The sequence below is a fragment of the Lepisosteus oculatus genome, chromosome 2 (assembly GCF_040954835.1).
Source record: "Lepisosteus oculatus isolate fLepOcu1 chromosome 2, fLepOcu1.hap2, whole genome shotgun sequence".
Classification (NCBI taxonomy): domain Eukaryota; kingdom Metazoa; phylum Chordata; class Actinopteri; order Semionotiformes; family Lepisosteidae; genus Lepisosteus; species Lepisosteus oculatus.
The window spans coordinates 32,339,447-32,366,639 of NC_090697.1; the positions used below are offsets into that span (position 1 = coordinate 32,339,447).

At 36.8% G+C, this 27,193-nt stretch overlaps 1 protein-coding gene across 2 annotated transcripts in view; it reads right to left on the bottom strand.

The window, feature by feature from the left end:
* Nucleotides 1-27,193, bottom strand: part of LOC107078452 (PC3-like endoprotease variant B) — a 353,320-nt gene that overhangs the window by 317,581 nt on the left and 8,546 nt on the right. For both annotated transcript variants that reach the window (XM_015355975.2, XM_069178602.1), the window contains exon 2: nt 18,622-18,800. In XM_015355975.2, coding sequence (XP_015211461.2) covers nt 18,622-18,800 — 179 coding nt within the window. The remainder of the gene's footprint in view (nt 1-18,621; nt 18,801-27,193) is intronic.

A 27,193-nucleotide genomic window follows, 5' to 3' on the forward strand; every position in this document is an offset into this window, starting at 1 on the left:
AGCTAGGGCACTGCACATTCTTGCTACATTTATTATTTGCATAAAGAGGAAGCATCTGTCTGTCTTGGGGGAGGCGCAGGCTCCTCTGACGATCAGATCCAAGGTGACCTGCTTGAAAGCTGTATAGCAAGATTATTTCACACAGTGGGCTTTCTCCTTTTTTCTCATTTTAACTTTCCTCGGTTATTTTATTTAACGTCACATCTGTATTTCTGTTTAGCATCCCTTCCACGGGAAGCACTGTGTTTCAAAAGAGCTGAACACATTACACGCAGCTAGTAACTAAGAAAAAAGAACCCCCATGAGGACACAGACCATTTGTTTTTGCATTACATCAACATGTTAAGTGCAGCTCTGAATGAATACTATTCACCACAGTAGACCATCACCAGCATACGTTTTGTTAAAATGTCTTCCTATCAAAAGTTGTAAAAATTAAAGTGTCCAATTTTTTCTACATGCTGCTTTCCACTTTACTCGGTCTGTATAAAGCAGGGTATAATTTGATGCTTCGCACATATTTTTAAATGACGCTTTGAACCCTTTTGTTGGCAAAAAGCATGGTTTTTCGGTATACATTTCTAGTTTGAAAAATTACTTTAAAACAAATTCATCTAAAGAAGGGAAATCTCATCTTTCCAAAACATTTCATATATAACATTTTTAAAATATGTAAGATATAAGATCCCTTTATTGGCCATATACAATTTGTTGTATTAGGAATCTGCCTTCTCGCATACTGTACCCCAGTTTGCTCTCCATGAGACACACAGACAGGGAGAAAAGCTTGGGGTCAAAGCACAGGGTCAGTCATTTATATGGTGCCCCTGGAGGAGTTGGGGTTAAGGGCCTTGCTCAGGGGCCAAACAGAGTAGGATTCCTCTGCCGGCCGTGGGATACGAACCGGCAACCTTCCAGCCACAGGAGCAGATCCTTAGCCACAGAGCCACTGCACCACCATTTTAAAACAAACAAGTGGGAGTAGGTAGGAGATGGAACAAGGGCTAGTTTTTCTCTGAGCACTAGAGTCCTCTGAACATATTTCAAAAGCATGGGCTGCATTTACCAGTTTTAACATGCAGCTCCTGGGAGGCAGGTTAAATAAATTTAAAACTATCCATGTTTCGTCATCTAGAAATAGCCACTCTAAGAACATAAGAAACAACATACATTAAGATTCAAATGCCCATCTTACTTGGTAACTAGCTAATTAATTAGAATATTTCATCCAGTTACTTCTTAAAAGAAGCCAAGGTATCAATTTCGAAAACATCACTGGGTAGCTAGGTCCAGACACGCACAGTTTTTGTCCATACATGTGCTTTCTTTTCATTTCAGTCAGTTCCCCTTAGTGTCCACTTGTGTCCTTTTGCCTTCTGTTACACTGGTGAATCTAAATAGGTCCACTGGATAGACACAATCAATGCCTTCATATTCTGAATACTTGTATCAGGTTCTCATAGTCCATACTGTTTAAGACTAAAACTGCATTTACTGTGTTTCAGTGCATATCGTAGGGCACTTTACATCTGAATTTCAAGCAATTAAAAAACACCTAATCTGACTCCTGTTCTAAATAGTATGACCCACACATACAGACGAGCTACTGTATACCAACAGTGCTTTTTCTGCACTATGGAGCAACTTAAAAGTGCAGGGGGTATTTTTCAGAAATCAGCCTATGAGTGGCAAAACAGGGCACACATCACAGCCTTATTGATCAAATGAATATCTGAATGAAAGCCTATGGTTCTCTGTTCCTCGGGGAAAAAAGTACCTTCTTGAGGCAGACGATTGTGTTGATATCCAGTTTTGTGCCAGAGGTATTCAATCAGTTCCATGTCGAGTGACAAGGCTAGCTAGGGAAGCACTGGTGTATTCTAGCACTGTAGGTGCTGTAAGCAGAGCTCAGGGGTTACCAAGTTGAGAGGTGTGCAATTCATGTTCTTTCCCTTTAGAAAAGGTGGCTCCACCATTCTGGTCAGCATATCTGTGATGCAGCACTGTCCATCAGCAAATCTCTTTAAGTCTTCTGACAGATGGCACTGCCATAACAGATTTTTTTTTTTAATGATTTTAGGGAGAAAACATTAATTTTCATGGAATCAAACTGCTTATCTTCGTGTTTAATGTGGTGAATTTAATATAGCTTGATGTATTTAAAGACGAATCAAAACCATAACAGGTCTACAATTTTCAGCTTATACTTCCCTCAGTGTCTGAGTGCTGAATAAGCCTTTTCAAAGAAGAAAATTATGTTAAATCCAAGTCTGGTGCTGATAACAATAGTATACAGGGGTGAACTATGCCTCATAATGTAAATGGATCCCTATTATTTGTATGTATGACAAACTAGGCCTACTTAAAAAAACAAAACAAAATATGTCCTTAAAAACCATTGCTTCATTTCTTACAGCAGCATGCAACAAGATAATGGAGGAAAACAATATGTATATGAAAAAAAATCTTTAAATATCAACATATTCTGACAACTATAACAAGACATAATAGCCTCGAGCTCTGAAAATGGGAAAATTGCATCAGAAGTATTTATATGAGTAAAAGTGATGAATACTGTCCAAGTGTCAGCAATTTTTTTCTTTCTGTCTCTGAAACCTTATACAGATAATGTCTGAATTTACAAGCCCTGTGTTGTTTCTTGTAAAAGAAGTGTTTCATTCCTGTAAAACAGTGTAATTCTGTTTGAAAAAATAATAATATTTGGCATGTTTTATGCTGCTTTGAAGAAAAGTATCACATATTCACAAAATTACAAACAATTCCACCCCAGGTCCTGATTCAAATATCGCCCAAGGTATTGGCCTGTTTTGTAACTATCATAGAACTGTAAACTTGATTGTTTTAGTATAGGTCCATTATAGCTGGTTTAGTACAATATTTTTTTAAAATATATTTATAATGTACACCCAAGGTAAAATACAGCTATTGAGTTCCCTGTTTAGATGCAATGTTTCACAACATCCATAGGCTATTTCTGAATTATGTTAAAGCATCGCAATACTGCTTCTTCGAACTGAGTTAAGTGAAAAACAGTGTATTGTATGAACTGATTATACTGTGATGGTGATTTGAAAAATAATGTGTATTTAATAACAGAGTTTTAAGAGTGTGAAACAACTTTTTTTTCAGTTGTATTCAGTTGTTTCTGGCCACAAGAAAATTCAAATGCCAAAAAACGCTATAAGTACTGTTTAAATACTGTTTTTCTTGCCTCATTACAGTCACTAGGATTAATTCCATCTGCTGTGATCCACTCCTAAACTCACACAAATGACAAGCCAGTTAAAGTATCTACACTAGACTGTACGTAAGTCAGGAACAGGGCAGTCCCACTGCATCTGGTCTCTGTTGCTCAGTGAACTAACTACTTGTCTGTTTTTGGTCTTCTTCTAACGACAGACTAGTCCTTCCTCTCCTTTTGAACCCCTAACCACATCCCAGCACCTCCTAAGACTCAGCTTAACCAAACTGCCCATCTGCCTCCACCAAAAAATAATGCTAAGTGTTTCTCACTCCAGACCAAGCCTCTGCTTACTTTATTGTCCCAGATGGGAAATGTGCTTTGCAGACAGATACAAGGCATAACACAATAAGTAGTGCATTGAACATAATACTTAACAAACCATTAACAAATAAGAAACATACATGAATAGAATGAGAAAAAATAAGTTGACAGCTTTAAGCTAATACTCAAAATTTTGAAATACAAACTAAGAAACTGGTTAATCGGTGTGTGAGATAAATACATACAATGAAAACATAAATAAAAGCTATGGTATACAGGTATGTTATAAATAACGATCAGGTTAATAGGCATAGGAAAAAAAGATAACTTGGTTCTATTAAACTTGAATCTGGATAGTCCATCGAAGCTCAGATCCACTGTGCAAGGGGTGGTCATGACAGTCAATGATTATACAGAATGTGCCCCCCGCGCAATTTGATTGGTATAGCTGTAGCTGTAGTGCACCAGCATTGCGACCTTCATTTTACTTCTGTGCAGACTGTGTATTATTTTTTTGGTTGTATCTGTGTGTTAAATTGCATCATCGTTTTCCCTCATGCCTGTTTTACAGTATATTGTTGACATATTTAATTTGTACTATTTCAATATTACTGTACATTATGTAAATAATCTTTTGCATGACTATTTCTCCAGATTTTATTTTTTATACCGCTGTAGGTAAGAGCTGCAATTTCACAAATACCGAAAATAACCATAAATAATCACCTAGGAACTTCCATTCAACAAACAAATGCATACATTTGGTTTTATTTGGATAAATCCAAATACCTGTTGAGGGGCAGTCTTTTTTGTAAAATAATGACTTAATCTGTTTCCAAACCTTAATTTTCACTGTACACTGAATACTGCCAATTCTACATAAGATAGCTGCTATTCAAGGCACTATTGTAAAATGATGTTAAAATATTATTATTTTCATTAGCATTATTATTTTCTTATTTCATATGCGTGGATTATTTTTTTTCGTGGATGAAAATAATGAAAATAAATATGCAGTTGGTTGTATTTTTTCTCCTTCAGTTTAAAAATAGTAAATACTGTAGGTAAATTACATAATAGAACATGATGAGACTAGAACGGTCAAAAAGTATCTAATGTAAAACTATCTTATTTCATAATTTAAAAAAAATGTTGCATTGGTTGAATACTTTATCTTTAACCCATAACATACTAAATTGCAACTGTCAAAATATTATATCTCAGTCTCACTCTAGTCTTGTAGGAAGTTTTTTTTGAGCTGCAATACTTGAACCTCCTGCTGAACTATTGATTTTTTATTGAATTCCTGAGATGTCCCGAGGTGCTCAGCACTCACATCAACATGTTGGCTGTACTCAAGCATCCAGAAAGGTGGCATCTATAACATAGTTCTTAAGGCAAGCAAATGTGACAACAAGGAGGTCAATATCATTTTATAAAACTGAATATATTCCTCATTCCGTCTCTCATGCAGCCTCTTCACTTTTGAAGACAATGTGAATTTGTATTTCAGAAATATTTGGTACATTTATAATCTAGTAGAAAGATGGCTACAGCTGCGGCAATAAATAAAAATTCTGAAACACACATGATCTACAGCCAGGTGCCAAAACAACTACAACAAGCAATAAAAGCAAAAAAAAAAAAAGAAAATAAAAAATGACATACTACTAACTCAAGTCGTAAGTAGACCAGAAATGATACTGTAAATAGAATTGTCTGCACAGATCAATCTATAAGTAAAAGTGTAGAATTTAAATCAAAACATGTTAATTAAAAATGTACAATGCACTTATACGGGCTCATTAACAATTTTCGTTATCACATTATAAAAACGATATTGCTAGTCCTGAAGCCATCCAGAGAAGAACCAGATGTGTTTGAGGGTTTAAGGGAGTGACCTACACTGACCCGCTGGAGCAACTGAAAAGGGGACCTGATACTAGTTGTGAAGAGACAGCGGGTTGAGGGACGATGGCAACTCTGCCTTGAACTACTGTACATTTCCCAGTAAGCTGTGGGAAATGTCCTGCTGCCCTCAGTCACCTGAGTTGGAAGAAGACAATTAGCCAAATGATGGTTTAAAAACAGAAAACTGACATTCGGAAGAAAAGAGAAGTAGGAGAGAGGACAGACAACAGAGAACAGAGGAATAATCCTGCGTAGAACTGGGAGTCCATGTGACATGACTTTTGGGGAGTCCTGCATAGAACTGGAAATCTGTGTGATGTGAGTTTTGGATCAAGTCTCAGAATCAGACTTTCTGAAAAGTCGGTAAGCAGCTTAGCTATCCGGTTAATAGAGAGGGATACTGAAGAAGTTTAGTTAGGATTTGAAAGAAGAGCTTAGGCTCTTGTTTTGTTCTGGGATTTTGATTTTTTCCCCCAATGTAAATAAAGAGCACTAATTCAGTACGTTATTTCTGATTTCAGTTTTCCTGAGACTCTGCTATCCAGCCATGTTGTTTAAACCAATACCCTAGCTTTGTTTAAAAACACATCTGGATGAAAAACTTGTATCAATTAGCTATTTAGTACCACCAGACTAGATGGGCTGACCAGTATCCTCCTGGTTGTAGACGTTCTTATGTGACAGAAAAATCATTTAAGAGAGGCATAGCCCAATACATAATACATTTAACACAACATAAAAATACTGTGAATATGAAAAGCACAATACTGTGTATTTCAGATACTTTCAAAAGAATTGAAAGATGAAACATCAATTCATTACTGAAATTGTTTATCTCAGTTGGTGAAAGTGTTCATCACCAACTGATTAATTTTAAAAACTCAAAATAAAAATGTATTACCTTAAAAAACCATCCAAGCAAACTGACCACTTAATTTGGTAAGAATTTCTCCATACTCTCCATTTCTCCATTTATCTAGCTAAGATTAATATTTGTAGATCCTCTGGAATTTGATGGTTTTAGAAATCACACTGATGAAAGTACCTTATTTATGCTGCCCTTCTCTTTTAGTAAATAAGATGTTATTATAAAACAACCTTGAATTCGAGTTGAAAAGGCTCTGGGTGCTTCATTCCCCCCAAAAAAACAATGGAGCTTAAGCGTTCCATTTAAGTTTCGAATACAGTGCCCATTGTGTTGAATCAGTTGATGGTCACCTGCACTAAGAAATGCTGACTGACCCCTGTTCTTTACCACTCCTACCCCATCACTGGAAATTTCAGCAGTCTGTCTCATACACGTGTCTCCATATGTACATAGTAGCAATGAATAAAAAATAGGAATTAAAAAAATATAGCGTAAATGGAAAGCTTTCAAAGACTGAGTCGCTATTTTCTCCAACAATTTAGACTGAATTGTCAAGTGTAGTTTTGATACATTTTGTACCACTAATAAGAATATTGTCGCTGACATATTTAAATCGTGTTTAACTTTATGAAAGGATATAATGTCAATGACATTTAGCATCAGCCTGAGGCGACAGGTAAAATGGACTAGTTAGCAATTTAACGCATGAAAAACACTGCAAGATTAACAATTTTCTGCCATTAAGGTGAACAGTTAACATTTACTAGGATTCATATTTACTTTTTATACACACACTCTAAAATGGGTAACTTTTAGACATGTCCTAAATCTTCACCACTGCTGTTTCTTTAATGGTTTCAAGCAAATGACTACCCAGAGGATAATTAGGATGCTCTCTGTTGCGCCATGTCAGGTCACAGCTGGATTTAGTCAGCATTAACCTTTGGGGAAAACTGGAATATCAGAATCCTTTAGAATTAAAGACCTGTAAGCAGGCACTTCTGAAGATGTTATGTAAGTAATTGTTTGACCTTGGGATCTAATTGTCTGCAGAATGCACATTCTTTCAAGAACACTGCACTGTCTTTTCTCCCACATTCTTCAGCATTCTTATGCAGTCAGCTGTCTCCTTGTCCCCGTTTCTTCAAAGACAATGGAAGAAAATACAGTGTCCAGAGAGAAAAGGTTGAGCTGAAACTCTGACTTCACCCAAACAAATTTCTGTAAGGCTGCAGGCCCTTCTTTTCCAGACTTCTGGTTGCTGCAACTGGCTTATGAATTGCTTAGGTTCTTCTACGTAAAAACATGCATAGAATCACAAGATTGATTTATTCAACTCTCTCTCATAATATCACAACTGTCTTGCAAACCTAACTGTGTAACTAAAGTATTACTGCAGCGCACCATACCTATCAATCTGTCTGTCATGTTATTTATTAATGTGTTTAATACTACAGTATACATGTAACAAGTGGGGAACACTGCAGAGACCAAAAAATACACTGAACAATTAAGCACCTTATGTTCCTATGGCTGTGGCACCACCAGGGGCAAGATCATGGATGGATAGTAAGTCAGCATGGTGAAGTGTTCTGTGGAGGCTTGGAAGAGTAAGATAAACCAATATCACCTCGTATCGTGGAAAGCTCAGTGATGGTATTGGCAATTGACGTGGGGTGAAAGGCGAAGCAGGACTGTAAAAAAGAACCTAAAGAAGTTGTTCTGAATCTGTCATGGATAGTGGAACACTGAACAAGTCTGCCAAGATCAGACTTGTTCTTACTGAAGGACAACAACTCTGCAGGAAAAAAAGCATATTTTGTGACCTAAGGTTTGGAACACTGTTTTTATTATTAATTTCTCTTAGGTGGTTAGCTGCTTAGTTAGCATTAAGAAAGTAGCCAATAAACTCTTTTTTTCACTTATTATTGAGATTTTGCATGCTGACTTCTCCTGTTCAGCGAGCACTATGATGCCAGTACTGGCAGGACAGGACATCTGGCGTGTTTATAACCCAGGACCTGCCAATTAGAGGTTCCAGATATACCCTTCTCCCACTGGGGTATCACAATAAATGAGCATCTGAGAGTATCGCTGTACACAAATCTGGAAGTGTGGGCTTTTTTTTGTCAGATTAAAAAAGACAATATGAAAAAAACATAATACTCACTATTTGGATTCAAGGAACTCCTACTCGACTTTAAAACAGCCCTGCCTTTACTGTACTAAGTCAATCTTACACCCTACCTTCAGATATCCTGTCCGCAGCAGGGTATTAGCATGAGATACACAAATCTTTGCACAATAGGGGTCAGCCTTCACTTCAAACAAGGGCCTTCACTCATTGACTCACTAATTATTTTAATGTGATCCCAAGTAGATAAACAAAGATTAATTGACACCAAAATATATAAACAAACGTGCATTTTTTTTCCTATGTGTTTGTGTTGTAGAAGTGCTACTGGCAAAGCTTTAACACTTCAGACTTGGGATTATTGACATAACATACTGTCTGTTTTACAACGGCAGCATGGGCTGCTACCTTTTCTCATCAACCTTTTTTTCCCTGATTCATAAATATGGTTTACGCTCGCATGGGTGTCTCATGACTTTGACGGAAAGCAGTACTGTCAAAACACTCCTTTTCCCTCATTTCTATAAATAGAAAGGATTCATTTAAAAATCTGATTATGGTAAAAAATACAGACTCAACTGCCATAGTCATAGTATAGACTCATAGATAGGAGGAGTTTCATTTTGTTTTATTTCACTTTAGTAGGCTTGACATAATGCTATCTGACATTACCATTTTTTATTGGTGTTAATGTAATGCATATAAGTGTTATTTATGTCAGCAAAGTACTGCAGCGAAACTGAGTGCAATTTTCATTTTGTAGGTATAAGGCAAATTGACTGAGAAAGTCAAAGTTGCTGTTAAGTGAAAGGGGATTTATCAAATCGTTGGACTCAAATTTTGTCAGCACCTACTATTAAACCACAGAATGAGCGTTTATTTATTTGTGATCACAACAAGACAAAGTCATGCGCTCAAACAAACAAATCAACCTTATATATTTATCGCCAGCTGGCCAGAAAAAAAAAAACAACAAAGCCTTGTGGAACAGAACAGCTCCAGTGCCTTTAACTTTACCGGATACTTGCTTTGCTACTGGATCTTTGCAGAAATCTAAGGGATTTTGTTCTGAGATAATAAGCCTGCGATCAATATTTAAAGAAGACGTTACATAACTGTCATTTTCAGTGATGGGGTTTACCACCTCAGTCCATATGAATTCATCCATTTTCTATATTATTATTAGGTTTTAACAGTATTGTCTGTAGTTGTAACATGAGAATACTGGCTTTTTCACTTTACATGAACGTGAGCCTAACATGTTAAGTTTCTTGAAAAGTTTCTGTTTAATCTATTACATGTTTTGTTGCTTAGATCACCCTACATTAATAATTGCATCATCACGTTTGCTGATGACACGACAGTGGTAGGCCTTATTAACAACAACGATGAGTCACCATGCAGAGAGAAGGTGGTACAACTAGTGGACTGATGCACAAACAACAACCTCTCTCTTAATGTAAATAAAACAAAAGAGATGATCATTGACTTCAGGAGAGCCTGTGCTGATCACTCCCACCGGCTCCCCTGTGGAGACAGTTAGAAGCACCAAGTTTCTTGGTGTACACATTACAGATGACTTCACTTGGTCCCTCAATACCACCTCACTAGCCAAGAAAGCACAGCAGCGTCTCTATTTCCTGCAGCAACTGAAGAGGGCAAACCTTCCCCCGCCCATTCTTACCACTTTCTACAGAAACGCCACTGAGAGCAACTTGACCAGCTGGATCACTGTTGGGTTTGGGAATTGCAATGCTTCAGACCGCAAGACCCTGCAACGAATTGTGGAAACAGCTGAAAACATCACTGGAGCCTCCCTCCCTTCCATTTCTGTCATCTATCACAAATGCTGCATACACAGAGCCTTCGGTATAATAGATAACCCCTCCCAGCCCTCCCATAAAGTCTAGAAAAAGGTATCGCAGTATACGGGCTAGCTCCACCAAACTCTGTTACAGCTTTTTCCTGCTGGCTGCCAGGCTCCTCAACACCCTGAAATCTACTTGCACCCACTCCAATTCCAGAAACAAGGTTTAAATTCCCCAAGTGTGTTGTGTATGTTGTATTATATATTTGCCTTAGCAATTGGCAATATTTGCACTTGGCACTATGTGTATCCTGTCTACAATGTCTATGTCAGAGTCCTGTCTGTATTTGCACCGTGGACCAGGAGGAACAGTATTTTGTTCCACTGTATACTTGTACATGGCTGTAATGATAAATAAAATGTTAACTTGAACTTGAAACTTGTTTCAGTTGCAGAGGTGTGCGGGTGACCCAGTGCCTGGGTAACAGATATCAATATCTGTTACACTGACAATTTTAAAGTCATGTGAAGACGGCAAGTTGTGGAAAAATGTGTTTATTTTCTTTTACTGAGGGATGAGATAACTCATCTACCTTTTCCACAACCTTCTTTTTATAATCTCTTCTTGAGTAGAGAATTTCACCTTTCCTTGACTATATTTTATATTAATTTGATTTCCACAAACCACAGCACACTCTACTATCATTACTGTCATCAGACACAGACACTACCATTTGCATACCAACTCCTATTGGTTGCTTGACACTTTCTGTCATTTGTAATGTGCCAGTATGACATGACCATCACATGGCTTATCCTGACTGGTTTTATGAATGAGGTGAAAGAGGTGAGGAGTTTTTAACTGAATATTCCAAATGTTTTTTTCAGGACTAACCCCCTTACCCAGTGCTTTACACTGACAACATGTCTTAAGTCAAATGCAACTTCCACTGCTATTCTGTTGTCTTACACTGAACTCAATACAGGTAGGTTTCTAACATGCTCCCTCACTAAAGCTCTTTTAAATTTGTGTTCTATCTGATGATTAAACCTTAAATATCATCACTCATCACCAAGTCTATAATCTACTCACTGTACCATTCCCAACATTTATAGATGGGCTGTTCTAGCAAATTCTAAGAGAAACCCAAAACATTAAATTGCAAGAACAGCATTTAAATAGTTAAGTAGAAGCTGTTAAAACGTTACAACACCATTACCACCATTATTAATGTTGTTAATAATTAGGTAAATATGTGTGTTACTGAAGCTGAACACTGATAATCACTCTGAGTTGCATTACTAATGAACGCTAATCATTCTATATGACTAACCAAGACAATGATTACTTTAAAAACAGATCCACCTACTTTGTCATGTCATTAGCTGTGCCTTAATTTTCATTTAATTCTCATGCCAAGGTTCAAGTTTAAATTACCCATGTGGCTATAGATAATACTATAATATAGATATTGTAATACAACAATGACAGCAACTTAAACTGCTACCACGACCACAAATTGCCACAACAACTACTAATAAAAAACTTTCAAATCTCAATAAATACATAAGTCATAAAAATATTTACTCAAAACTATATAAAAATGGGTAAGGAAAAGCTTTTCTTTGATTGGGTCACCTCAGACTCTTCTCTGTTCAAAACAAAATGGTCAGTTTCCCCAGCCTGTTGGTGCAGAATCCTCCTGAGTAGTATCTTTCCTGAAGCATGGTGATCACAATTGTACACAATATTCTAAGTGAGGTCTTACTAATGCATTGAACAAATATAATATACAGTAGTATCCCATGATTTAAATTAAATACATTTCACTATATATCCTAACAATTTTTTGTCTTTTATATTGTATCCCCAGTAGTCTAGAAGATGTGCAATAAATTATGTATCATGATTATTGCCTAAGTCTGTACCGTGAGTAGCCTCTCTATATAATATATAGATCAAAGCAAGTCCAACTATACTGAACCACTTTAGTCATAGAATCCAAGGTTCAAGGTTAAGAGTTAAGCTAATGTTTTTCTGTGTTTTGGCAGTGGCATCCGTTCATCCTTTGCAAAGAAGTTCCTGACAAGAAAGTCTGAGAAGACATGTGTAGTGGGTAATGTTGTATTCATACTAGATACCCTGAAATCAAGGATCGAACCCAGCTCAGGGAAGGCCTTCAAGGGTTTTCTGGTTTCTCATCTCCCTGAGCTCTTAGTTGCCTAGCTGGTCTACTTTATAGATCTGGACAATTCTGATGCTTCTAAAAAGGCTCCACGGTGTTTGATAGGTAGCTGTCACAGGGCTGGAAGAACAGGGAGGCGTGTCCAATGTGCGCTGGTGCTCGGGGGGGCATGGCCAAGGCAAACTAGTCCGAAGGGTGTCCGTAAGAAAATCAAGGGAATGCAAATGTCCAGAGCTGGGTGGTCCATCCATGATGGAGACAAGACGTAGTTAAAAGCCGGAGCGGGATCTGGCGAAGGGTCGGGGGAATAAAAAAGGGTAACGGGGCCAGGCGCTCCCAGCCCCGGACCCAGATGGTCAGGACGCCGTTGCGAAGCCTATGCCGTTGAGCCCCTCCTGGACTCGCTGGTAGGTGGGCTTCCAGGTGTCCATCTTCCAAATCTGAGCCTGGAATGGTGGGAGCGTCTGGCTTTTAAAGGGGAAGGGCTGAACAGGAGCAGGAGCAGGAAAACCAATACAAATGAGAAAAGGATGGAGCGCCCTTAAGAGGAGGGACTTATGATCGTGACAGCAGCACTGTACAATTGACCATGCCTTAAATTAACTCTACACATAGAGTAAACAAATGCATAAAGAGATTAAGAAAAGTCAGGTACTATAAATGTCTTGTTAACAAAATAATAAGTTTAATTGTTTCGCTGATTACTTAAGGCATAAGGAGCAAGACCAGAAGGAGTTAGACCCTCCAGGAATTTAAATCAGGTTAGCACAGACAAGCTGACATGTGTCACTCCAATGCTAGGAATGTTCCTCTGTTCAATCCGTGAAGCAGGATCTGCTATGGTGATCCCAAGCTATGTCAGGTGCCCTGGTACCATTAACTATTACAAAAATAGAAAAGCTTTTCCTGATGGAAGTTCTGGGGATAAATTAAAATCAATGTAAAAGTTAAATGCAATTAAATAATAATAATAATAATAATAATAATAATAATAATAATAATAATAATAATATACTTACAATGTACATCCTCTCAAAGTGCTGTACAATAAATTAATCTTCAAAATAGAAAATGGAACACTATCATTTACTACTAAAAATTAAACAAAAGTATAAAAATGGATATCAATTCATTCAATCCAGTAATTCAAACCAGTAAACCCTTGAAAGTTTTACTTTTGCACTTGCAAACTATCAAGCATGTCCTGTTATGCCTGAAATGTATAGTTAAGAGTGAAACCTGGTATTGCATTTCTAAAATCTATATCTAAATACTATATTCTAAATGTAACTGTGGTATAATTTCATTGTATTAATCGTAGTGTAGAAATTTCCCAATAGTATTAATATCTTGTTACTTGCTGCTTTACAAGGCCATCAAGATTTCATGAAACAACATTTATATTTTTTTGTTTTACTCCACAGGTATAAAAACATTAACAATATTAAATATACCATTCCACAAAAATCTGAAAGCAATATTACAATAATTCAGAAACTACCCCCTTTACATCAAATATTACAGATAATGTTTTTACACAGTCACCAAAATGCCCATAGGCAATTTTCTTATATTCAATTGCATGTAGGATTACATAAAGATCAATACATTTTTATACTGACTTCCTATTTTCTGAATTAAAAAAAATATATATTTATGAAATATTTTTGGTATACACCATCTGGTAATGTGTGTGTATCAATATAACAATATTTTGTTTCCAATACTAATTTTTAAATGATTTCTATACCAAACAAGCACTTTCCATGTCTGTGTAAAATAATTCAAAAATAAAGTATCTTTTCATGCATGTTGTTGTGTTTGAGCATGATCGAGATACATTACTTTTCAAAAATGACTGAACAAGGCAGCTAAACATCATATGGGGGACAAATTGGAATGCAATTAATCTGACTGATTTAAAATTAGGAACTACAGTTGTCCTTAAAAAAACTGAAGAAATAGCTGAAAATGGTAGCAGTTTATTAGCAAGTAAAATGCATCACATCAAAGCAGCAGTAACATAGTAGTTTATCACTGTATGGACAGTAGGCTTTCTGCCTCAATACAGTATATACTTAATTTTTTTATGTAGCCAGGAAGGTCTTATAATAATGTACAACATATGTAACCAAGGGTAGAGAACAGCAGGAGCTACTTTCACAGATAATTTGAAAAGTCATGTCAGGTTCGAAAACAGCAGTAACTCTGTTTGGATTTCAGGGAAAAGATGCACTTGGGTCGAATTGTAATAGTCAGGCCCCAGATTTCTGCTTCATCTCCAAACACCTCGGCTTGCTTTCCTATTACTTTACAAAATGAAAATAGAATACTGGATATGAATCAGGAGCAATATGAAATTCCACTAAAAGCGCAAGTCATTTTCACGTTGATTTTAAAATATTCAGTTGCTCGTTTCCATACAGATGCATTTTACTTCCTGTAGAAGGTGCAACAACAGCTCCCCTTGAAAATTAGTTAATTAACATTTGATCATGAAAAGCTCATTTATTGAGACTTTTATTGAAATGTTGTACTTAAAATTGAGAGAGAAAGAGAGAAACCTGTCTTTATAAACTGGGGAAAGAGTGAGAAGGTAAAACCAAGATCCTAGTATGAAACACAAAAGTTCACTTAGGTGTGTGAGGAATAGTTTACTAGGCCCTTTCATTCATGGTGTATTAAAATAATTCAGAATGTACGTACATTTATTATAATATTAAATATTAGCCAGTAGTTTAATTTCTATTTTTTAAAATTTAAAATAACAAATACTGTATTTTTCAGAACCTCCACTTTGGAACAGAAATTGAGGAACTAACAAATCATCACTACCTGCTGTCAGGCTGAGATTATACCCAATATACTCAGGAAACAATCGTTGATTGTAAGAGCCATTTGTCATGGTCTTAGAGCCACAGAATCTCAGAAAAGAGTTAGCATTGATTGGAAGACTGATGTAGCTCTCACTGACAAAACCCCGAGCTGGCAGGTGCTTCCAGGTCACAGGAAACAAAGTTTTGTGCACATTAGAAGGATACCCAGGGTAGTTCATTCGTGCTGGACTCTTGCAGAACTCCGCTAACTGTACATCTCAGACATAGCAGTCTAATGGCATAGTCCAGATTGAGCTAACAACGTCTGGACTACAGGACTCAGCCTGTGCTCCGAAAAACCTCCTTTACTGGCAGAGTCACTTGAGAGCCTTGACAAAGGGAATTATATGTGTTAAAGCTGACCTACGTATCCAGAACACTGTAATTTTTTATATTACCCAAACCATTAAATCTAAGGCAGTTTTGATATAAAGTAAGAACAGAAAAGGTTTCAGTGTTTTATGAATTCCGCTTTTACACTGCAAGGGATTATTAAAATTAAAATTAAAATTAAACTAAATTACAAATAATCATCAAAACTGTACCACTTTCATTTCTGCAAAAACAATGCATGTGTATAGGCTGAAAATCTATGTTTTATTTCTTTGTGAATTGGTACGTGGTGCATTTGCCATTTCACAGGAAGATTTTGCAAACCAGTTGTTTTTAGAGCTCTTGAGTGGAAGTCAATGGAAAGCTCAGTTTAGTGATGATGTAATACAGTAAGTACAGCACCACAGGGATCTCTATTAGGACCATTGCTCTTCCTAATTTCACTTGATGACCTAGATTCTGATATAGTTTTTAAGATTATCAGGCTTACTGGTGTGATACTGGAGTAGGTGGATTAGCTAATGATGTGCAGTAGCTGCAAAGGAAATTCAAAAAGATTAAGATAAAATGAAGACTGTGCAAAAACCTTGAAAAATTCAATTTCATATATAAATGTAGAGGGTTTTAAATGGTCAAAAACATAAACTACAGATATACAGTAACATGATGTTGATGTCAATGCTCTAACTTGCTTAATTCGTCCTGCCAAACATAGAAATACGTTCTGGAGTTCAAAGAGACTGATTCAAATATTTTAAACACTCTGACAACCAATGGGTTTCTTCTGAATAAAATCAGATACTAATAGAAACTAAGTTCATTTAAAAGTTAGAATAAGTGGTACTGTACTTGTTTTCATAAAGGGTTGTGGGAGTCTGGAACAAGCTACCCACACTGTCAAAGCCGACACCCTGGTTTCTTTCAAGAAACACCTTAATGAGATACTTGGATCAATTAGTCATTAGCAACTAAATACTGTAAGCTAGATAAACTGAAGAGGATACTCTTGCTTGTAACCTGTATATTCTCATATTTGTATATGTTTGCTTTTTGTTTTAAAAAAGAACTTTGTTTATAGAATTAAAAGTATGGTTTAAGCAACAGTTGCTCTAAAACATGACAGATAAGTGCTACATTTTTAGTGTGACTAAAACAAAAAAAAACCCAGACTCTTATTCTTCATAGCTACATTCATAACTATGTAATGCTATGAACAGTGATTAAGGCATATTTCCGGCAATATTTCCCTTCACTGTACATCATGTTACAAGAACACCAAGCATTCCATGTGATAATGGAATAACTGTTAATCAGTGTAGCTTTTCCCACTCACTGCACAATTTAAATGCAGTTGTGAAAATTGATGATGATCATTTGTGAAAATTTGCTGTTGTACTGCGGGGGAACTGAATGGGCTGCCTTTTCACTTCTCTCCTCTTTCATAGTGTCCTTCAATGTTTAAATCAACCTGCTTAAACAGAACAGGCACCATCACAAACTCACTTGCATAAAACCCTGTAGTACTCTACAAAGCGCTGTGTGTTACTGTTCAAGCTTATTTGACATTCATCCTCAAAAGCCACAAAATGACTGAAGGTATGCTTTACAACAGGCCTAAAGTGCATGAATATCAGATGACCTACTGTATATTACACAAGAAAACAGCAGCTCAAGTTTCAGAATGACTATATATTTATCAGCCTTCAGTTTTGCAATATATAAAATCACTCATAACCTTTTGCTGTTTCTGTATTACTAGCTTATGACGTGTTTCAAGCTGTCTATTTTCCTCTATAAACAGTAAATAATATAACATATCAAGATGGGTGAGCAGACGTTAGTTGACAAGCTGAGCTGCCCAGAATCATAAATGATCCTTTGCTGCAAAGTATTGTCTTGAAAAAAACTTTATATGATCTAGAAATGTATTCCTTACCGGTTTCTGTTATGATAGTGTTCATTGATCATAAACTATTTTAAGAGAATGTTTTAACAGCGATTCTTAAAAAAGCTCTTTTTTTTTCTCTGAGGTCTTCCTAGGGAAATTGTTTTGGGATGGTGGGGTGGTGTCAGAGGGGTCTGAACTGAGAGTTCATGCCTACGAAACTGCATAAATATACTGTATAGATACAAACGGGTATATTTTACAACAGGTAAATAGGTAGTTGATAAAGTCAGGTGAAGACTTTTTTGTAACTGATTAAATCTGAACACAAACTAAACATGTAACATGCACACACAAAAAAAAAACACTATCACTATCAAAGGTAACACAAAATGAAAAAATATTAGCAAATATATAGTACTCTGAAGACCAGCAAGGCCAACATCAACTTTTGAGTCCTGGACTCAAAGAAAAACCATGATAACAAGTGCAAATATTTCCAGTCTCACCAAATCAAATCTTATTTAAAATTTAAACAACTTAAAACATGCACTTAATTAAAAGGCTTCTGTTAAAAAGACATTAAAGATGAGAGACAAAAACCTTACATTTTCACCATTAATATGCAGAGCAAGTTGCAAGACACAAAAACTGACATTTAGATACCTTTTTTGAGCACCGCACATATTTAGAATTACACACATTTCACACTGAATATTGTATAACACATAGATTGAATGTGATACAGCAAATCATAAGGAAAAAAAATCTGCAAAAGTTAATTGATATAGAACAGGTTTCACCTCTACATTCAATAAAAAATTAATTAAATCAAAATTCTCTGCTGAAGAATTTCATGTAATATAATTCCTGTAAAGAAGGTAAAACCTTTTTTGGATTTCCTTTCTGATCAGATATGAAATATTCAGAAAAGCCGCTGCTGTAATTTGATAAAAGCCTGATATCCCCAAATGGAAATGAAAGTCAGCACTTTCATATTTCTGTCTATAAAAGATCCTCAGTAAACTGATTTAAAAAATGAAAATCGTAGGCATATAGGTGGAAGTAATAAAGCAAGTTTAAATATGCGCTGACCTTTGAAATGAACTGCAATCCATGCTGCTTGGCCAAGGCTCTGGCAGCTGGGCTGCCTCCTTCCATTTCTACAGCGTAGAAGATGTGGGACTTGATGCTGTTCTGCCCTCTGGTGGCGACAGTCTGCCACTGCTGCGTGTGGTACATCAGGAGCAGCAGAGCCACCCACCCCTCCATTGCTGCAGCAGAGAGAAGCACAGGGGCAGAGAAGGGTGAGTCCTTCTACAGCTGCACACAACTACATCCTCTCCTAATGGCTCTATTTACACACCCAGTGTGACTTAGTACATTTATTCTGCCTTACAACATTTGTATACAGTAAAATACAACAAAAAGTATTTTGCTAAAGCTTTAAACACAATGTATTCACGTTCAGCTTGAGATAAAATAGTTTATACATCTGAGTGATGACATGGGTTGACGTTTGCATTAGGGTGAACTGTATTACTGTTGGCAGTTCCTCTTGAACAACTTACAACAAATCTTGTTGCATTAAATATCTAACTTATATGAATTAAAATTACACATATCCATGGAGACATACTGTAAATATTCTCGTGTTAGCCACCATTAACATCCGAAATTTCTGGAAAATTAATTTCCAGATGATTTTACTTTCTCTGAAAAAAAAATGATATAAAGAAACATAACACCCTTTAATACAAATTTTAATTTAAAAATATTAACACAAAACTCATCACTTTGCAAATATAAGGAGAAACAGCTCATTAACAATGTCCTCTCTAGCTATGGCACTAGAGTTTGACCCTTCAAAATGACCTTACTAGGTTCCTCTGTGACCACAAGCAATGGTGTTAGTGATCTAGTATAGTGCAAACATAAGAACTCTGTTTCTTATATTAAAAAATGTTAATATGTTTCATTGAAGCAATGAAAATTATTTTTCAATATCAGGTTTTCACAATGTAAATTGGGGAGCTGCATCAAGGTGCAGGATGAACAGGAACAAGGAGTTTTATTCCACTCTGTTCTTTCTGAACATGTCTTTAATTTACTACTCAAGACAGAACCTTTCTGTGTATTACAAATCCACAGATTCACACAATTATCTCCTTTACATTTCCTTCCTTCCCAAAAATGTTAAAGTTCCTTTTTCACAGTTCTCAGGCATGCAGCAATGAGACCAACTTCCAAAGCAAAGCCCTTCCTTTACAAAGATATATCTTCACCCAGAATCTTATTCCTTTGGTCCCACCCTTCCCTTCTCACACCCCATCTATTATCAAGGCCGACAAATAAACCATCTTTATTTTGGAAGCTTACAGTAACAACTGTTTTCCACGCCTCTGATCTTCTTGTACCTCTAAACACCTAGTCTATGCAACCTGCTGAATCCTCTTCCCAAAACAATCTGCAGCCTCCATCCTGACCAGGCACTTTCTGCTGCAGCAGAAGGAGCTTTATCGCCTTCAAATACTGTACATATCCAGCAGCATGTGTATACCTGGTCACTCTGGCTCCCACTGGAGCTTCATCCAGAGGAAAGTACACTTCTGTAGTAGCCACCTCTCTTGCGCCATCATTTACATGGAAGAAATGGGAAGAAGACTGGACACCTGTTTCAGGGAACATGTCAAAAACAAAGATCCCTCCAGGCTGGCAATCCACCATTTTACCTCCACCAATCAGTCATGATTACATGGACTTCAGCTGCGGGTGTTTCAAGGCTACAGTCAAATGGACCTGGGACAATAATGCGAAATGCACTGAATGTGTATTTGTTGTTCAGGTGGGTAGCTGCGTCAGCATGCGTAGGCTGCAAAGGAACAAGTAATAGGTTTATTCCATGCTGAAAAAAAGAAGAAAGAGAACACAACGTTTTGGCCGTGGAGCCTTCTTCAGGTGTGGAGCCTTCTTCACACCTGAAGAAGGCTCCACGGCCGAAACGTTGTGTTCTCTTTCTTCTTTTTTTCAGCATGGAATAAACCTATTACTTGAATGTGTATTTCACTCATTTGACATCCTGTATCAGGTTCTCTATTAAATAGTGTAAGCATATAAGAGGCAGAAGAGTGGTTCTCGTACCAGAAACATTCAAGATTTTAAAATCTCCAGGGCCCCATGGCACCCTCCCAGTTGTACTCAAGGAAACATGAGATGCTATTCAGAAGCCATTGAGGATGCTCTTTCAACCATAACACTAAAAAGAGGTACCTGTAGCACACATGGAGTGAAAAATTGCTAATGGTGCACCCTTCTACAAGAAGGCTGACAAAACCAAACATTATAGACCGATATTTATTACATGTAAGATGAGGCAAACAAAAATTAGAATAAGACTAGAAATCAGCCACATGGAGATAAGATCCCAGGAAATACTCAACACGTATTTAGCAAAGGTACTGTAGGTCTTACCTAACAACTTACCAATTTTTTGAACAAGCTACAATGATAAGGGACACAAAGTATATGATATGGTGTATTAAGATTTCCAGAAGGTTTATTTATAGTTCCTCATAATAATTTCTCAGGTTACAGGTAGTAGGCATTCAGTAAAATGTGTGTGTGCATGAGCAATTAAGAACTGGTTTCTAAACAGAAAACAGAGTTCATACTGTATAAGAGGTGAATACTCAAACTGGGGTCATGTAATTAGCGATGTACTGTTATTACTTGAGTATCACAGGGTCTATACTAGATACACTGCAGTTCTTTATTTATATAAATGGTCTAGATTCTATTATAATTACCTGTAATAAATTAGTCAGGTTTGTTGATGATATATTAGGATTCATGACTGAGAAACCACCTGGCAGGGGATGTGTAATGTAAAAGGCAGATGAAATTTAAAGTGCAGTGTTTTGCATGTAGGGAACAAAACATAAACAATCAATACACAATGAGAAGAACCGAGATAGAAAGGTTACTGATAAAGGACTTCAGTGATATGTTGAAACATACATCTTGTATACGACGTAAGAAAGCAGTTAAAAAGGCAAACAATATTACAGTATATTAAGATATATAGTTATTTATAAAGCATAGAAGTTAAATCAAAGGACATTACCTTAAAATTGTAGAATGTATAAATAAGGCCACTTTTAGAATATTATGCAAAATTCCCATCACCATGTAATAAAAAACCATTTAGCTGCTCTGGAATCAGTCCAACCAGTATTACACCAGGGATGTCCAACACTGACAGGCTGAAGTAAATTAACCTTTTCAGTCTTGAACAGAGAACATTATGAGGGCACCTAACACAAGTCTTCAGAACTCTTAAAATTATTGACAAAGTTGACAAAGCAGACTTTTTCTAAATGAACAATAAAACCTTAACCAGAGGGCAAATGTGGAGATTATATGGAAGCGTATTTACAGCAAAACCAAAACGAGTAGTTATTTCTCTACCCAAAGGCTTGTGGGAGTATGTTACAACCTGCTGTAACTGGCTTCTTTTGAGAAACAGCCGGATGAGACCCTTAGATGAATTAGCTACTCACTGCTAAATGGGCTGAACGGGCGAAATGGCCTCCACTTGTTTGTCACATTTTTTTAATATTCTTATTAAAATACACTTCATGAAATCAAGACAAGACTTGATGACATAATTGTGAAATTAATATCTGAAATTGAAATAAAAACTCGAGTTTCTCACATAAAGTAAACAAATTGACTTAAGGATAAACGCTCATTATATGGTGACAACCAGTTTGTAGTTCTGTGGATAGACATAATTGTGTATAATATGAAAAGCACTGACTTATGATAGTGTTACTACTGACAGCACTGTTGTGGTGTACTAAAACGTTTTCTTCTCTATAGATTGAGCAAAGCCATATGTTTTACACCGATTATGTTTCAGCTTTGATATCTGCTGTTTATTTTGTCATACATGCTCTTAAATGCTGTAAGAGGGGGAGGAGAGGTGATGGATACACGATTTCTCATTCTAACACATTTTCATAGTAATGAACAAAATGCAAAATGTATTTTTTTGCTGTAATGAGATTCTACTGTACAACACAGCTGATGTGTTTCAGCGGAACACCAAACAGTTGTTGGTGTCTTGTTTCAAAACTGCATATGGTATGGGATGGCATTTTGACTATTCAATAACATATATACTGAAAGGCATTAAAAACATAACACAACTATAAGATCCAAAAGCAACTGTTTCTTGTTTGATGCCTCTCTGTAAATGTACAATATATGAATTTACTTAAACCATGCAAGACAAAATGTACAGAATTTACTATAAACATTATATAATAGAAAATATGTTTTAAATTAAGATTTGACAACAGATATTTAAAGTATATTCTACAGACTAATTGCATAGCTGAACATAGCTCTTAGCTCATCACCCATCACACACAGTTAGTTGTCTTGTTGAGTCCATTTGTTAATACACAACTGACAATGGTTAGCAGAAGCCAGTGAACTAAGATTAAACCTTGAAAGTGGTCTTTTTAGACCCACCAACTATATTAATAGAAATCAATAATATTATTATTTCATTGTTATTGTGTGATTTTTAAAGTTGGTGTCAGATTAAGAATGTACATCTAGTTGGGCTATGTATAATATTGACAAAGTACTGTAAGTTTCCTACAAATTGTGGTCTACAATTTTATATTTTTCAACATTAAAATGATGGTACGAGTAACTTCTGTTTAAAATATGTATTAAGGCTAAATATTATTTTAAATGACAATTACTGTCTACACTGGGCATCAAAACAAGAACCATTTATAAATACAACCAGTTTGCAAACTATTATCACAAAAACGTACCTACATAGGTAAATGTATTATGCTAATTAACATTCATCATCAACACCAGTTATACCATGAAAGTCACAGGCTAGTAGCCTAATACACATGTGTGGCCACTGTTGGAAGCAATACAAGCTGTATATTCATGATGTATTATTTGCGCCAGGTTGTTAATTACGTCTTGTGAGACTGTACTTGATCCCTCTTGTAGATTCTGGTTAGACTAGTTCCTGTTCACTGGTATTTGAACCCCTAGAAGCCATACAGTATGTTATCCCAGTTTATCCCAAGGTATACAATTGTGCTCATGTCTGGTGAGTAAGCCATCCACTGCATAACTGTCACGTTATCATCTTCCAATAAAGCTGTTGTTATATGAGCAGCTCAGTAAAGGTGTTATCCAGCCAGAATGTTGGCACATCAGGATGAGCCCACAGGAAGGGCAAGTGACATCCCAGGATTTGTTCAATGCACCACCTGGCAGTGAGGTGGCCACTAATCCCTCCAAGTGGAGTTCTATTGCAACTAGACAGCCCTACGGAGGCCATCACACTTTGCCCTATGCATTGATTGGTTTGTTGTATATAATAATCGCAGTACCTTGCTGCTCGTCTGTGATGATGTGATCAATTAATCACAATGATGCCAAATATATTTAATCCATATACAAAATCTGTATATTTTATTTTTCTAAAAAAGAGTGACAAATTAATATTGATGTTCAATATATATTAGATGTTTTAATTTCATCATCCAAAAATGTTCTGAGACACTATTTCATCCTTTAGTGTTCGTCTTGGGATGCAATACTGATAAAAATAATCTATACCGCATCACAATATTCCTATTTGTTTCTTGACCTTTCTTTCTAATCCATTTTAAGATGTGTTTGCAATTTATTGTATTCCATTTCTGTAACTGGAGGCAGTTATATTTGACGCCTTAATTCATAGCTAAAGAACATGTGGCTCAGTCCACTACTGGTGGATCTTCCTAATTCCTTCTTTCTTATTTTAATGAAATAAGATTGGCCTGTCCAATGGGAATGCTCAGAAGAGCAGGGCATTTAGATTATTAATGTCACATTGAAGTATGAGGATATGTGTTGTCCTGCTGGCATGTTGTCAGGATGAACTCACAGGAAACAGGGGATCCAAGCACTTGTTCAATGGAACACTGTACTGTACATATTCCACTAGTTTTCTTTTCAGGCTTTTATACCTGGACCTACCTATTGATTAATCTGTTGTAGAGTACCAGGGTGGTTTACTCAAAATATCTACAAAGAAGACTTGGCACTACTACTGGCAAATCCAGTTGAGGTATAGCGCAACATACTGAGGGCAGGAAGTCACTGTGCTTTTGGTAACAGGTGGTTACAAAACTGGTTTATTTCTACATATTTCTTTCTTGTAAACAGGTTTTAAATTCATTATTTCACCTCATCACCTGTGTGCAGTCAACAACCTTCACTAATGGGATCAAAGTAAAAACGTTTACTTGAAATTGAAAGTCCATGTACTTTTTTCCATTTTTATTTAGGGTGATTCATTTCTTCTGTTGATCAGTTTGAATTGATATTGCTTGCAGTAAATGGGGACAGCTGAGTTTCAGTCGGGATTAATTGATTTGCACTTCTTAGCTCAATTGCCTTACTCGGAATGTTTGGAATAAAGGATATGGTGTTGCTGTATTTACTTGATCTACTATGTGGTAGGGCAGGTGGCGCCCATCACTGAGATGATAAGTTGATGAAAGTGGTCCTCTCCTATTATTATCTGACAGCACTTGAGCTAAGGAAATGGCCAGCTGTCCTGTGTATTCATAAACAACAAACAATGGATTGTGGTTATTTGTTCCCCTTAAGAAGGGTAGCAACTGAGAGGAGGCCATTGAGTTATCCTGGTTAATGTTTTGCTAATAGTAAATTGATGATAGGACCTCATACAATCATTTCCTCAAAGAGGCCAGGGCATCACTTTGTAAACATGGCTGAGCAATTTATTCAGGAAGATAAGTGTCTTATAGCTTCTATGCTTTATAATTATAATAATTGCTTACACTTATATAGCGCTTTTCTGGACACTCCGCTCAAAGCACTTTACAGGTAATGGGGACTCTCCTCCACCACCACCAATGTGCAGCCCCACCTGGATGATGCAACAGCAGCCATAGTGCTCCAGTATGCTCCACACACACCAGCTTTCAGTGTGGAGGAGAACAGAGTGATGAGGCCAATAATTAGGAGGCCACGATTGGTAAAGCCAATGGGAAATTTGGCCTGGACACCGGGGTTACACCCCTACTCCTTCGAGAAATGTCCTGAAATTTTTAATGACCACAGAGAGTCAGGATCTCGATTTTGACATCTCATTCGAAAGACAGCACCTTTTCAAAGTTTGTTGTCCCCGTCACTATACTGGGGCCTTAGGACCCACATAGACCGCAGGGTGAGCACCCCTTGCTGGCCCCACTAACACCTCTTCCAGCAGCAACCTTAGGAGGTCTCCCATCCAAGTATAGGACCAGGCTCACACCTGCTGAGCTTCAGTGGATTGCTTGCGATGCACTTCTTCTTAGCTTCCATTTGATATTTGTGTTTCAGAATCACTGTTGAGGCCTACTGGGTTGACTTTGACTAAGCTGTCTCCCTCTCGTCTTCTGTGTTGTATAAAGACTTAAAAGACTTAGTTATTTCAGCCTGCCAGAGTAGAACAGGAATATAAATTTCCTTAGCAGATGCCCTTATTCAGAGCAAATTCCAATCCAAGAAATCTACATTAAGTGCAAGTGCCACAGACTGGCAAAAGTGAAAAGAGTTGGGGACAGGGCATGAGCTATATTGAGTTTACATATGCAGTGCTGTTGTTTGGGTTGGTGTGTGGTCTTGCTGCTTTGTTCTTTGTTTCCCCTCAAAGGACTTCCTAGAGCAAACAGTGGGGCAGGTGTCAATCAACCAAGACTACTGACACACTTTTTTGGGTAGACACCCATCAATTACCACACAACTCAGAGGAGACGTGGGATTGCAGTACAGGTTTAACTAGGCTTGACACTGTGAGAGGGCTCAATAACGGGAACAAATGGACAATGCATCGTTATACCTGGCACACCACTGGACACAGTAGAGGACTTGGACATCAGAGGGGGACTCTATTGAGAGCAACAGAAAATGTAAATTTCAATAAAAAATTAATTAAGAAAATGATCACATGGCTGCAAATAAACTGGAAGTGCAACATGATATAACAAATGTGCTGCACAAATAAAACAACACAGTGAGGACTAAAGCAGTGCACAGATTGCTGGATAAAATGAATCCACCTTGCAGGTGTGCATTCCGTGCTTTCATCGAATAAGTGCATTAGGTTGCATTACTAGTTTGCATTATACTCTGCAAAACAGAGTTACTGAAGATCATAGTTGAGAGCTGTGTCTAGAGCACGTGTTGAAAGATGGTTTAGGGGCTGAAGATTTCTGATTGTTGTTTGTTCTACCATTGAGAAGCAAGGGAGGAGAATATACAGGGAATGGAAAAGAGGAACACTGATTCTTCTTTGGATCATTCAATCTTTCTGCCATCAAAGATTTGTAGTTGAGCACTGTATAACTAAGAATAAATTACACAAGAGAGCTGCACGAGAGCAAACAAATAAATCACATTGGCATCCACCGTGAGAGGCTGTATAAATGCAACAATAATAGCCTGAGACAAGATTGAAAGTATCTTTTAAAAGATACTTTTTGGAAAAAAAAATAAAACTACTGCTACCACAACTCTACCAAATGTATAATCAATAATCTACCATGAGTACTACTAACTAAAGATAATA